This window comes from Elgaria multicarinata, chromosome 14, assembly GCF_023053635.1.
Source record: "Elgaria multicarinata webbii isolate HBS135686 ecotype San Diego chromosome 14, rElgMul1.1.pri, whole genome shotgun sequence".
Lineage (NCBI taxonomy): Eukaryota > Metazoa > Chordata > Lepidosauria > Squamata > Anguidae > Elgaria > Elgaria multicarinata.
In genome coordinates, this window is record NC_086184.1 from 33953520 (window position 1) to 33967840 (window position 14321).

The following is a 14321-nucleotide window of genomic DNA, read 5'->3' on the forward strand; positions in this document are numbered from 1 at the left end:
TGATTTGGAAGCTATACTTCTATTAATGCATTTGCCTTTCTTGCAGCCATATTGCACTGTTGGCTCATATTCAGCTTGCAATCTACAACAATTCCAAGATCCTTCTCGTTTGTAGTATTGCTGAGCCAAGAATCCCCCATCTTGTAACTGTGCATTTGGTTTCTATTCCCTAAATGTAGAACTTGGCATTTATCCCTATTCAATTTCATTCTGTTGTTTTCAGCCCAGCACTCCAGCCTATCAAGATCACTTTGAAGTTTGTTTCTGTCTTCCAGGGTATTAGCTATCCCACCCAATTTTGTGCCATCTGCAAATTTGATAAGCTTCCCTGCACCTCCTCATCCAAATCATTAATAAAAATGTTGAAGAGCACTGGGCCCAGGACTGAGCCCTGCAGTACCCCACCCATTGCCTCTCCCCAGTTTGAGAAGGTTCCATTGATAAGTACTCTTTGAGTCCGATTCTGTAGCCAACTGTGAATCCACCTAATAGTTGTTCCATCTAGCCCACTTTTAGCTAGTTTGTTAATCAGAATAGCATGGGGCACTTTGTCAAAAGCTTTGCTGAAGTCAAGATATATGACTTCCACAGCATTCCCACAGTCCACAAGGGAGGTTACCCGATCAAAAAATGAGATCAAATTAGTCTGACAGGATTTGTTCCTGACAAATCCATGTTGGCTTCTAGTAATCACTGCATGGATTTCAAGGTGTTTACAGATTGACTTCTTTATAATCTGCTCCAGAATTTTCCCAGGGATGGATGTCAGACTGACTGGTCTGTAGTTCCCAGGTTCTCCTTTTCGCCCTTTTTGAAGATAGGGACAACGTTAGCTCTCCTACAGTTGTCCGGCACCTCACCCGTCTTCCCTGATTTTGCACAGATAATATACAAAGGTTCTGAGAGTTCTTCCGCTAGCTCCTTCATTACTCTAGGATGCAGTTCATCGGGCCCTGGAGATTTTAACTCATTCAAGGAAGTTAGGTGTTCCTTGACCATTTGTTTATCAATCTCAAATTGCAATCCTGCCCCCTCAACTTGTGCTTTATTTTTTCTAGGGGGGTCATAGACCTGCTTTTGGGAAAAGACTGAGGCAAAGTAGGAATTGAGCACTTCAGCCTTTTCTTTTTCATCTGTTATCAATTTGCCATCCTCATTAAGCAGTTGAACCACTATTTCTTTCCTCTGTCTTTTACTACTCACGTATCTGAAGAAAGCCTTTTTATTGCTTTTAGCCTCCCTTGCTAATCTCAGCTCATTCACAACTTTAGCCTTCCTGATGCCATTTCAGCACTTCTGTGCTACCTGTCTGTACTCTTCTTTTTTAGCCTGGCCTTCCTTCCACTTCCTATATATATATATATATATATCCTTTTTTGTTTTCAGGTCATCTCTAAGCTTTTTGTGGAGCCACATTGATTTCCTCTGTTGTCTTCTATCTTTTCTCCTTGTTGGAATTGTTTGCCTTTAAAAATTCCTTTTTTAAATACTCCCATCCATCCTGCACTCCTTTTCTCATTAGGCTCACTTGCCACGTGAACTGACTTATCATAGTTCTGAGTTTATTAAAATCAGCTTTCCTAAAATCCAGAGTACGTGTATGGCTACACTCAACTTTTGTCTCCTTCATAATCAAGAATTCAAGTATGACGTGGTCACTTTCCCCCAGAGTTCCCGTAACTGCCACTTTATCCACTAAGTCATCCCTATTGGTCAATGTCAAGTCAAGGATTGCCGATCCTCTAGTTCCTTCCTCCACTTTCTGTAGGAGAAAGTTATCACCCATACATGTCAGGAATTTCTTGGAAGGGCCGCTTTTGGCAGTATTTGTCTCCCATCAGATATCAGGGTTATTGAAGTCCCCCATCACTACTACATCACACTTCCTTGAAACACTGGCAATTTGTTTCTCAAAAGTTTTGTCCTCATCTTTTCCTTGATTGGGTAGTTGGTAGTAGACTCCGATTATCCTGTTCTTTTTATTCCTTGCCCCATTTATTTTAATCCAGATGCTCTCGATGGGGCTCCCAGTCTGATCCGCCTGTATTTCTGTGCAGGGATAGGTATTTTTAACATATAGTGCAACTCCACCTCCCTTTCTATTTCTTCTGTTCTTTTTGAACAAGTTATATCCTTCAATTGCTGTATTCCAGTCATGGGAGTCATCCCACCAAGTTTCAGTTATACCTATCAAGTCGTATTTGCCTTCATGTAATAAGAGTTCAAGTTCATTCTGTTTGTTTCCCATGCTCTGGGCATTAGTATATAGACATCGAAGACCATGTGTTTTATAGTCTGGCTTTGTTCCTACATTGTCACGGACACTATTTTGGGGCACTATTGGAGCTGTTCTCTGTACTGTGGTGCCTTGGCCTTCATCCATTGTTGCCTCGAGGTTTACGTCTCCCGCCCCTGTAAGATTCGGTTTAAAGCCCTCCTGATCAAGTTCTTCATGCTGTGGCCGAACACATTTTCTGGCCCCGCACCTCTGGAAAAGTAAAAAAACCCCATAAAAACTGGGGAGGGGTAAGATGGAGAAGAATGGAGCCGTTTCTCCCCCCCTTTTTAAAAATTATAATTTGCATTTTCGGAGCTCCACAGATACAAATAATAAAAATTAAAAATGTGGAGGGGGAAGGAACGAGGCAGCCAAAGAAGGACACAAGAGGGACTGGGTGAACCACATGTTCTTTCTCTGACTGCCTGTTACTCCCCCATTTCTTTTTATTTTTATTATCTGTATCTGCAGAGCTCCGCAGATATAATTAAATTTTAAAAAGGGGGGAGAGAAATGCCCCCATTCCTCTCCCCCCCATTTTTTGTACTTTTCCAGAAGCATGGGACCGCCCATGATGACCAATGACCAGTCAAAAAAAAGGTTGAGTACAGATCAAAAAAGTTGATCTTTTCGGAGCGGAGTTTTCAGGGTTTGCCCCTGATGGCTTCACAATAGTGGCTGCATCATGTAAATGATGTGCTGCTACTGCGAAGCCACCCCAGGCAAACCCTTCGTGTTGATGTGCCCCCAGTAATAACTTCCATTTTGACAGCAACTACTAACCCATTAGTCCTTTCAGTGCCACGCTAGAGATCAGACATTCTATCTAAATATATCTCTGGTTTAGAAAAAATAGAAGGGCGATCTTCTCCATTCTGTTGGTTAGACAACTCTTGAAAATTGAAATGTTTATTATCTGGAAACAAATACCTAATGTGAAATTTGCTCTTCCTGCCCAAAGGAAGGTCTCCTAACAGAGCAATCCAAAAGTGAGCCAAAGGCCAGCTGAGTCCACAGGCTGGGACAGGAGTAGGGAGGTCAGAGAAATCCACAACTGAATCACGTGAACTTGGATGTCTTATGGATCTCACCTGTGGATTCTGCTGCTGCGGATGAGCTTTTTCCAACTTGCACGAATTCTGTGGACTTGCAGATATTTGTTTTTTACTTTCTGGAATTTTATACAAATTTAGTCATAGAAAAATAATGACAAAACACCAGCTGAAAATGTGCATTTTCCATGAAGGAAAAAAGATCTTTTTGCAATGGTGGTGGTGGTGGTGGGGCTGTGGGCTGGAAGTGAAGTTCCCCATTCCTGCTGGGTAGTATTTCAACTTTAATCCATTCTACATGCATCGCTGTCATTACAAGTCCAAAGGGCTTCTGTGGCAGGAGTGCCTAGTACCAGCAATGCTCTACCCTGGATAGGAATAGCTTGGCCATATAGTAGTCCAGGCATTGTTAAACTCATGTTTAGATTACAGTAAGATGCTTTATGTGGGGCTGCCCTTGTGCTGGGTCCAGGAGCTGCAGATGGTGCAGAACGTGGATGCTGAGTGGAGCACCCAGCCACGCCCATATTACCCCAGTGCTGAAGCAACTGCTCTGCCTACGTATTAGCCACCAAGCCAACTACAGGGTCTTGTAGTTGTAACCCTAAGCAATGATATGAAAGACCTTCTGGATTCAGCCTGAATGGGTTGTGCTTCCTGAGAGGAACCAGAAAGTAGTTAAGGGCAACACCTGCTGTTTGAGAGAGCTCTGTATAGAAGCCCGCATTTAAATAAAACATGGAAGTGTGGTTGTGAAGCAGAGACCATTTGAATCTGTGGGACGCAGTTCACTGTCTTTGAAACATCAAACAGCTTGGGGCCTGGTTAGCTGGCAGATCGCCTTCCCATTGCAGAGGTGTGTGATCATTAATATCACTGGAGGAGGAGACGGCCATCTTGCAGCAACCCGGACATGGGTCTTCTCCAGGAATGCCCTCACCACTGGTGTTCAGGATGCGCCCAGTGGAGCCTGCTTTGGGTGCCCATGAAAGACCCATTTCTTTACCCAGGCCTTGCTGGAGTAAGTGTGTTGCCCAGTCTGTTTGTTTCTAATTATAGTGTTGTATTGACTTAAATGTTTTTTATTAATGGTATATAAACATTTTACCAATTTTATGTATTTTAATTGCATGTTCATGTATTTAATTTTCTTGTAAACCACTTAGCGATGTCTTTCAATACAGTCAGCAGTATCTAAATCTATTCAATAAATAAATAAATCATTGATACTGTCAAAGATAATTTTGTTTGTGTTATATTCCTCAACTTTTTATGTTTTATAAATATTTTATTTCTGAATAAAATGGTATCCAAATTATTTCTTTTGAAATATGTTTACTTGTGAAAATATATGTACAATAACCCAGAAATGTTAAAGGTTGAGTAGTCACAATAGATGTTTTATACTGCCAGAAATGGATTCCTTCATCCCAAACACTCTAATTTAGACCCCCCAAAATATCTTCCTCAAACTCTGTAAGACCAAATGTGCTAAAAATTCTTGTTTGATGACAGCCACCTTGCATTTTTTTCATCTAGCAAATTTCCCACAAACTTTGGGGAAGGTTGCTCCAGTCCAATTATTCCCCACCCTTCAAAGGGACCAAAACAGCTGTTAGACCTTGCCGAGAGTGCTACTATGCAGGAACTCTGATGTTTAAACCGGCTGAAAAACAGTACTGTAATTTGGTAGTAAAGTAATGCAATCCTATACATGTCTACTTGGAAGTAAGTCCCATTAAGTTGAATGAGACTTATTACCAAGAAAGTGAGTATAGGAATATGCTGGTATTATTATTGTTTAATCAAAAAAATTCTCTTCTTTTTTTGAAGAAGTCGCATATTGCCATGGATTTACAGCAACAGGTCAGTAACTGGAGTGCAATTAGAGATGCACAAGGCATGGAAGAGAGTGACACTGAGATTGAAAAGTGCAGCCGTATTTCACCAACCAAGGCAGGAAAACGAAGAAATAACTGGGAAGGATATAGTCAGTCCACAGATGAGTGGGATAACTCCTGCTCTCACAGACAGCCAAGAAGCCCACCAAGGAAAAGAGCAAAAGGCACTTTGACAACCCCCCCCGAAAACCGAGATACTCCAATCCAGAAGCTAATCTCCCTGGTGCAGGGATGGGATATGGTGAACAGCAGACGCTGTGAAGCCCAGCAAGTGCCAGTCAAAGCAGAGGAAGAGCCCGAAAGGAGGGCACCATGCCTTTTGTCACCAGTCAGATGCCTTGGGGTCACCAGTCCTGAACCCTGTAGAAACAGCCGTGTGATCCAAGCTACACCAAGAGTTCAGGGAAGCCTGCCAAAAGGTAGCCAGTGCATGATGGGCACTCCAGCTCCTGAGGGTTGGATTGTCAAAATTGGTGGACCCAACATTTTGGAGGAGAAGCGTGCAGTTAAGGAACTGAGTGGCCAGAAAGAGAGAGTGCAAGGTGAGTGAGCGCCTCTTAATTTGCTACTTGTAAGTGAGTTAGCTATGTCAACTCTGAAAATGTCGGCTAAGTCAGGAATAAGAAACTGTCCTCTCTTCCACTTTTCCTTCTCCAAAAAGCAGGGGTTCCTGGAACCTTGCAGGTGAACCTCGTGAACCCTTGCTTCCCCCTTGCACCTGTTGTGTCTAATTGCTTCCTGTTCAGCAGGGCCACTGCATTAGTGAACAACTATCTCTGAAAGGGCTTCCAGATGGGGCAATCACATGGCCTTGTTCACATCATTTTATGGGGATCCAAACAACCCTGTCTTCAATTTGTAGCACCCTGAGTTTTCCCACCACTGCTTCTGTGTTTTCTTACCAGAAAAAAATCTGTTAAAGAAGGATGGACAGAATAGCTGCATGATGTCTTCTCAATGTTCACAGAATCATAGAATCATAGAATAGCAGAGTTGGAAGGGGCCTACAAGGCCATCGAGACCAACCCCTGCTTAGGTGCCTAGGCTTTTTATCCCTTTCTGGGACCCCCTTGTCACCAGACCCACCCTGACCAATAGAAGCCCCATAGCAACCCACACCTCTCCCGAAGGGAGGGGGAATGCTCCCAGACATTGCACAGCTGCAACTAGTTACTTCCCCCCCCCCCCGGTACCAGCCCGGGGAGGCGTTATCAGATGCCAGGCACTTCTTGCCCACTTGGCATTTTGCTTGCTACTCCCTTTTCAGACACAAAGAAACACCTCTCCCTCTCCCTTGGATGAAGCAAAAGATGTTCTCTTAAAGGAACCATGGGCTCAGCCCATTACATGCCCCCTTTTGCAAGATGAGTCTTGGGGGATTACTTTCCCCAAGATCTCATCTCATTGCCCACAATTTCCCAAGGTAACCCCTAAAGCAAAACCTCCCACAGCTCAGCCGAAGCACCGCTGCAGGAAACTTCCTCACAAATGACCTCCTCCCATTCCCCGGGACAGGGCAAACTCCCTCTTGTCTCCCAGACAAGTGGCTGATTTCCATACACCCCCAGGGCAGCCGAAGCCAGCCCCTTCAGTAACGTCCTTTCAACCAATTTACTCCAAACCCCACACAATCTTGCCTCTTGAGATAAGCCCACCAATCTCAATCAAGCATGCCTCCTTAAAGCCACGGCACCAACTATAACCTTAGCCCCACAGTCAGACTGATGCTTCGCTGTGTTTATCTGCTGTCTCGCGATTAGTGTTGCCTCTGATTGGAATACGCGTGCTAGCTCTCTCTGGTCTCCTGTAAGGTTATCACATAGTGAGCCCATCTTTTCCCATAGAAATAACTGGTATCTAGCCATGGTGGCTTGGTAATTGAATACCTTGAGGCTGAATGCTGAGGATGAGTAAAATCTACATCCCATAAGGTCTAATCGTCAGTCCTCCTTATCCACCGGTGCTGTGTGGATGCACTGTGAACGGCCTTGTGCTGACTCCACGATGATTGAATTAGGTTGTGGATGTGTGAATAGGAATTTAGCATCCTTTTCCTGGACCTTTCCTGTGGGTGTCAGGGTCCAGTGTGTACATGGTGAGTTAGAGCCTCCAGGCCGGGCCGGCTGGATGGCGGAAGCTCCAAGCAGCCGCTGAGGGAAAGAGTTCTAATTCAAGTGGCATAAAGCCGAGTTGGAGTGAGCAACAAAGGGGTTGAGTTGCAGAGTTAAATGTTTGTTATGTTTTAATTTAGGTTTGGGTATAAGTGGGCAAGGGACCTTGCCGGAGTTACGGCTGGTGGGTGATAAAGTGGGTAGAGAGTGTGAATTTAATTGGCTTGAGCGTGTAAAGGGGGAGGGGGAGGTATTAGTCCCTGCTGTCCTAAGTGTGTCATTCCTTTGTCCGTGTTTCCCCCTTAAACCTCTTACGTGTTTACCTTAATGTGTGGACCCTTACAGAAGTGTGTAGTGTGAAGAATAAAAGTGTTTGGTCCCTATCTCTGGAGTGTGGTGTTGCTTCCTTGAGAACCTAGACTCTAAAGGGTTAACAAGCGGCGGTGAAGGGGCGTGTGTCTGGGCTGGCTGAGTCAGACCCCCCTTCTCTGGCCGGGGAATTGCTGAATTATATCAAGCGATTCCTCCACAGTGGGATTGGCCATTTAAGGGCCATTTGCATTCCATATTTAGTATATCTTACTAAATTGTATTTGGGAGACACAATGAAGGCAAAATATTACACACTAATAAATGCACTTCCCTATTACAACTGTGCTAACAGTTTGTTTTTGTGTTTATTTTTAAATGGACCACATTTCTCCCCAGGGACAACATGCCTTGAACAAGCCGGTGCAGCCCTGGATGAGCCCCATGGCAACGCGGGCTTGATTCTGAAAGTTGAGCATCCTCCGATTGTGGCTTGTGATGGTTCTTGCATTTCTCATGAAGGCAGCATCCTCTACAGCACACATCTGGACGACACTAAACTTGCACAAGTGGCTGAAGGTAGAGCTTCCGTTATATCTCTGTATGCATTTGGGCTTGGGAAGAGACACCAGGAAGTTCCAAGGGGCATCAAGAAATAGACAAAGGAAACCCAAGATTCTTCATCGTGGTCTCTGCGCATCACACACATGGGCTCTGTGCCTGCACAAAGCCAGACTTCGGGAATTTTCCATAGCTAAGAGCGTTTTGGCGGGAACCCTCCCCTTGTACTGCACATGTCTAAGAGGGTTCCCGCCCAATCCCCCAGTTCTTCTTCGACCACCATTGCGACTGCCTCATCAGGAACATTCTCTTCATGAAAACGATATATAGCTCAAGTTTGTATATATAATTACCTCATGTTTCTCCGTTTTTTCTTCAAATTCTTCATTCTTCTTTGTGGTCTCTGTGCATCACACAATGGGATCTATGCCTGTGCAGAGCAACGATCGGGAAACTACTATAGCTGAGGTGTTTTGGGTGGGAACCCCTCCCCCATGGTGCTGTGAGCATACTCAGAAGGGTTCTTGCCCATTCCCCTCAGTTCTCTTCGACCACCATTGCGGCAACATCATTGAGAAGCTTCTTTCATCAGGCATTTTTTCCTCATCTTCTATTCTACAAAAAAAAAAGTTATTTTTATTATTTTCTTAGATAGTTTTAAATATAAATTTAGTTGTTAGTGTTAGATTATATCTAAAATTCAACTTCGGATTGCGGCTGCGTCCGAATATACGGATGACCTGTATGGCCCTGTATGGCCATTTCAAAAGTGTTCAAGTTGTGGAAGTAAACTCCCACCCTCAGACGGACATTCATTGTGCCTTTTATGCTTGGGAGAAGGACACTTGGTGGAAAAGTGCAAATTTTTCCAGGCTTTTTCTAAACAAACACACAGGCACCGTTCAGATCGACTTAAGGCCGTCATGTGGACCAAGACCTTGCAGGCGGTCAATACTTCAACTGAGGCACAGCCTCCAGACAATCCGTCGCCTCCAGCCCCTTCTCACAAGGAAGCGGGTCCAAGCGGGCAGTCGGGTTCCCCTACGAGGGCACTGGCTTTGTCTATGGTGAAAAAATTGTCAAAAAAGGCAAAGTCTGCAAAACCTGCTTCTTTAGAGCAAAAGAAGAAAAAGAAGAAAAAATCGGTAGCCAAGTCCCTGTCGTCTAATGTGGCACTGACAACATCAGTTCAGAGACCTAAGAAAAAGCAAAGGATGGTAGCCCAGACCCAGTTGTATGATACGGCACCGCCATGGTCTCCTCAGCAACCTTTCAATTCCAAGATTATCGATCTTGAAGCCGCTCGATCACCACAAGACCAGCAGGTCTCTCATGACATCGAGGCCAAACCCTTGATACCGACACCAAGGTCTCCTATGTTGACGGAGGCGAGTCACCATGGATCACTGTGTAGGCATCCGCTGGGGATACCATCTCCCCCACCACTGCTTCTGTCACTGATACCGATACCAATGCGTCCAAGAAGTGAACGAGAACATCAACTTCTGAGGGAGAGATTAGGGACCCCTCTCCAAGTCAGGATCCTTTACCAGCCCAGCATAGGGTGGAGTTTCGACGTCAACCTCAGCATTCCCTGGAGTCGATGTTTTCGCAGGCATCAAGCAGAGCCCGTTCTGTGAATGCACAGATGAATACTCGAAGAACATCAGTTACAGGTAAGCAACCTGTCTTTTTCTTCTTTTTCTTCTTCACACATTTTTTTTATCTCGTCTTTTCTATTTTTTCTTATGGCCCTAAGAGCTCCCTTTAAAAAATGCGCCCATTGCAGGACTAAATTACTGCTATCAGATGGACATAATTTCTGTATTCTCTGCCTTGGAGAGGGACACAGAGTGGAAAGTTGCTCGAATTGCCAAGCTTTCTCCAGACAAACCAGGAGACATATGGCTGATAAACTGCGGGCTGAGTTGTGGAGCAGGGCACTAGCAGTGGTAGACAAACCCCAGACTGCTATGACTTCACCCGAGGGATCATCTCTCCCAATTCCTGTCTTGCCATCAACATCTCAGGCAGACAGACTCCGCAAGGATACCCCATTAACGGGGGAATCTCTCTTAACCGCTACAGCTAAAAAATTGGCTAAAAAAGCCAGGGCTCCAAAGTCCGCCGATACAGAGAAAAAGAAAAAGAAAAGGTTGACTCACGATGGGGGAAATCCAAAAAGATCGATTCCGAAGGACAAATCTGATCCACGGACCTCGGCACCGACAACAATAGACCAGACCGCCTCAGTCATCAAAATTATACCACTTAGCTCTATATCAGAGGGTGAGATCAGAGACTCTTACCCGACACCACAGGGTGAATGAAGTCCACCAGCAAGGAGATCTAATAGAACCTCACCACTATTGAAGAATCTATCTCCTTCAATGCGAACAGACCACAGAGTATCTCCAGAATCTATAAGATCAATAGATACCTGATACAGAGGACATGAATGCTACTTTTATCCTGACCCATAACATGAATGGGACAGACAATCCGAATACTCATTGCCACCAAGAATGGCTTACTATTACAGAGAATGGCATGATTTCCAAGATTACCACCATGGATACGGACACCTTCCATCACGGAGGACTCGGAGCGCCCCTTTGGCATCTGCAATTCGCTCCATTCAACAACACATATTCCATCCACCACCGACTCCACCACCAGCACCGACAGTCCAGGATAAACAGACTCATATCGAGGTGCAGCAAGCCGTACTACCTGGCCCTTCAATACCGAGACCGCTAACATTACAACGACATGATGATGGAAAGAGAGCAAGCATCGCAACCTGCAGCTTCTCTTGACTTGGCCACTGATGATGATTATTCCGATACGGTGTCGTACTCATTTGTTGCACCCTAATTTCTTCGCCAGAGGCTGTAGTCAGGTGTCAAGGTTCTGCATCCCCATCAGAGGATCTTGGGCACTTTCAGAACAAGTCCAACGTATGGCACAGTCACTAGGAATAGAGACTCATCACTCTATACAGAGAGTACCTGACGCTGTCTTCGATGTCGTACACACAGAGATGACCATGCCGGTAGCGATCCTGTTTCTTCCAACACTTGCACAGGAGGTGCAACAGTCTTGGAAAAACCCAGCAATGATGGACCCAATGTCTAAAAGATTAGAAAATATGTATTGGGTCCAGGAAAAGGATGCTGAATTCCTATTCACACATCCACAACCTAATTCGATCATCGTGGAGTCAACACAAGGCCGTTCACAGTGCATCCACATAGCACCGGTGGATAAGGCGGACTGACGATTGGACCTTATGGGATGTAGATTTTACTCATCCTCAGCATTCAGCCTCTTTTTTTTTTTTTTTTAATAATTTTTATTCATTTTCAACACTATATAAACATAAATGAACATTTCCAAAATATAATTGAAACAAACACAATAAGAAAAAGAAATACATCAAATATCTGCTTCATACATATTGAATAATTGTTGAGTACAAATATCAAAAACTATTACATATGCCTTATCACACTACAACATTTTCATTCTTAACATAAAAGTGCACCCCCCACCTCGGGATCATTCTTGAGTCCAAAATCTAATCGTTTCTTCTGATGGTGGTTTCCCATTTCCCTTAGTAAACACGAACACTAGGAACTGTTTCCAAATTCCTTCGAACTCATTTATTTTAGTTACGCCTTTTCTCCACTTAATATTACATGTCAGTTTATCATTAATGGCTATATCCCATACTACTTTATACCACTCCTCAATAGAATATTCCCCTTGGATCTTCCAGTTCCTAGCTATCATCAATCGTGCTGCAACCAACAAACTCGATATCAGCTCTATAATTCCTTTTCCACACTTTATATCTTCAAATAGTGACAGCAATGCTATTTTTGGTGTTTGTTCTATTTTCATTCCCACTATTTCTTCAATTTCTGAGAACACCATCTTCCATAATCTTTGTACATATTTGCATTGCCACCACATATGTAAATACGTTCCTTTTTCCCCACATCCTCTCCAACAATTTGCTGAATGTTGATCACTTATCTTGTTCAATCTAACCGGGGTTAGGTACCACCTCCATAAAATTTTAAAATAATTCTCCTTTATTCTTACTGATAAACTTCTCAACACTCTTTGTTTCCATAGTCCCTCCCAGCTCTGTCGCCCTATTTGTATCTTCAAATCTGATTCCCAAATCACTTTCTCTGTATTCTCTCTAAACTCCTTCTCTAACAATATTTTATATATTTCACTCATTAATCCTTTTGAAACTATACTACCTCCTTTTCCTTTCTCCTTACTTACTACTAATTCTTCAAACCTCGTCATCTTTCTGCACATTCTATTATCTTTAATCCACTTTTTATTCCATTGTTCTAATTGACCATATTCTAGCCAAGATAGCTTCTTCTCCTTTAACAAATTTTCCATATCTTCTCTTGTTTTAATATCTCTTACCCAATCCTTTAATTTTATTTTATTTTTCTCTTTTAATATTTTACATAATCTACCCTTTAGATCCTCTGGGAAATTCTTTAACATTATTATCGGTGCTAAGGGAGAGTTGCTCGGAAGCAGCTTCCCTTTAAATTTGCTCCAAATTTCCCATTGAGTCCTCAGGAGTGGATTATCTATACTTCCAACCCATTTTCTTCCTCCATCTTTAAAAAAAACATTCTCCAGATTCATCTCTACCTTACTTATGATTTTTTCTTCCATCCAGTATAAATCTCCTACTCCCATAATTGCTTCTACTACATGTCTTAATCTATTTGCTACGTAGTATAATTTTATGTTTGGGAGACCCATTCCCCCCTTTTTTTGGCTTAGGTACCAATTATTTTTATTCACTCTTGCTCTCTTTTCTCCATTACAATATTTATTAATAATATTTTGCCAACTTTTTATCTCGGTTTCTGATATTTTTATAGGTAGCATCCTAAATACGAAATTAATTTTAGCTAGTATCTTCATTTTTATCAAAGCTATTCTCCCAAACCAAGATAAATTTAATCTTTTATATTTCTCCAATTTCTCTAATACCTCCTTCTTTAACCTCGTTAAATTTTCCCTTTCTAGATTTTTTGTAATTTTAATTCCCAAGTATTTAATCTCATTCTTAACTTTCAATTCCATCCCCTTAAATTCCCAATCCTTTTCTTCCTTCTTAGTATAGTTAAACAACATCATCTCTGATTTAGACCAATTTATTTTTAACCCTGTAATTTCCTCAAATTCCCTCAACTGATATTTAATTCTTTCTAATTTTCTTAATGGATTCTTAATGGTCAATAAAGTATCATCCGCAAACATGTTTAGCTTTATCTCCCTTACCTCTCCAATTCCTTCTAATTCTTTATCCTCCCTTAGTGCCTTCGCCAGAACTTCCATAACCATTACAAAAAGGACCGGCGAGAGCGGACATCCTTGTCTTGTTCCTCTGGCTAGTCGTATCTTTTCAGTAAGTCCGTCATTTACCACCACTACCGCCGTATTTTGGGAATATAACTGTTCTATTACATTTTTAAATTTATTTCCAAATCCCAATTTATCTATAATACTCTTTAGTGCCTGCCAGCTCACACAATCAAAAGCTTTAAAAATATCTAATGCCATAATACCTGCCTTAATATTTGCTTTTTTTATTACATTTATTACATTTAAAACTCTACCCACTAAATTATGCATATGTCTTCCTACCACAAACCCACATTGATCTGCTCCTATATATTCTGCCAAAAATTTATTTAATCGTTTGGCCATAATAGATGTAAAAATTTTAGCATCCTGATTTATTAAAGAAATAGGTCTATAAGAATCAGGATTAGTCAAATCTTTATCTGGTTTTGGGATCAGAATTATCACTGAATGTTCCCATGATTCAGGTATCTTCTCTCCTGATAATATCCTATTATAAAGTTCCATTAATTTTGGAACTAAACAATCTTTGAAGACCTTATAATATTCTGGACCCAAACCATCTGCTCCTGGTGATTTACCCACTTTTAACTTATCAATAACTTCTTCAACTTCTCTTTGAGTTATTACTGACTCCATTAACTCCTTATATTCTGATTTTATTTCCTTCTTTATAAACCTTCCAATATACTCC

The 14321-nt window shown here is 42.3% G+C and overlaps 1 protein-coding gene across 1 annotated transcript in view; it reads left to right on the top strand.

Moving 5' to 3' along the window:
* Window positions 1-14321, top strand: part of KCTD19 (potassium channel tetramerization domain containing 19) — an 80960-nt gene that overhangs the window by 46971 nt on the left and 19668 nt on the right. The window contains exons 11-12 of the mRNA XM_063141489.1: window positions 5164-5773; window positions 8051-8230. Coding sequence (XP_062997559.1) covers window positions 5164-5773; window positions 8051-8230 — 790 coding nt within the window. The remainder of the gene's footprint in view (window positions 1-5163; window positions 5774-8050; window positions 8231-14321) is intronic.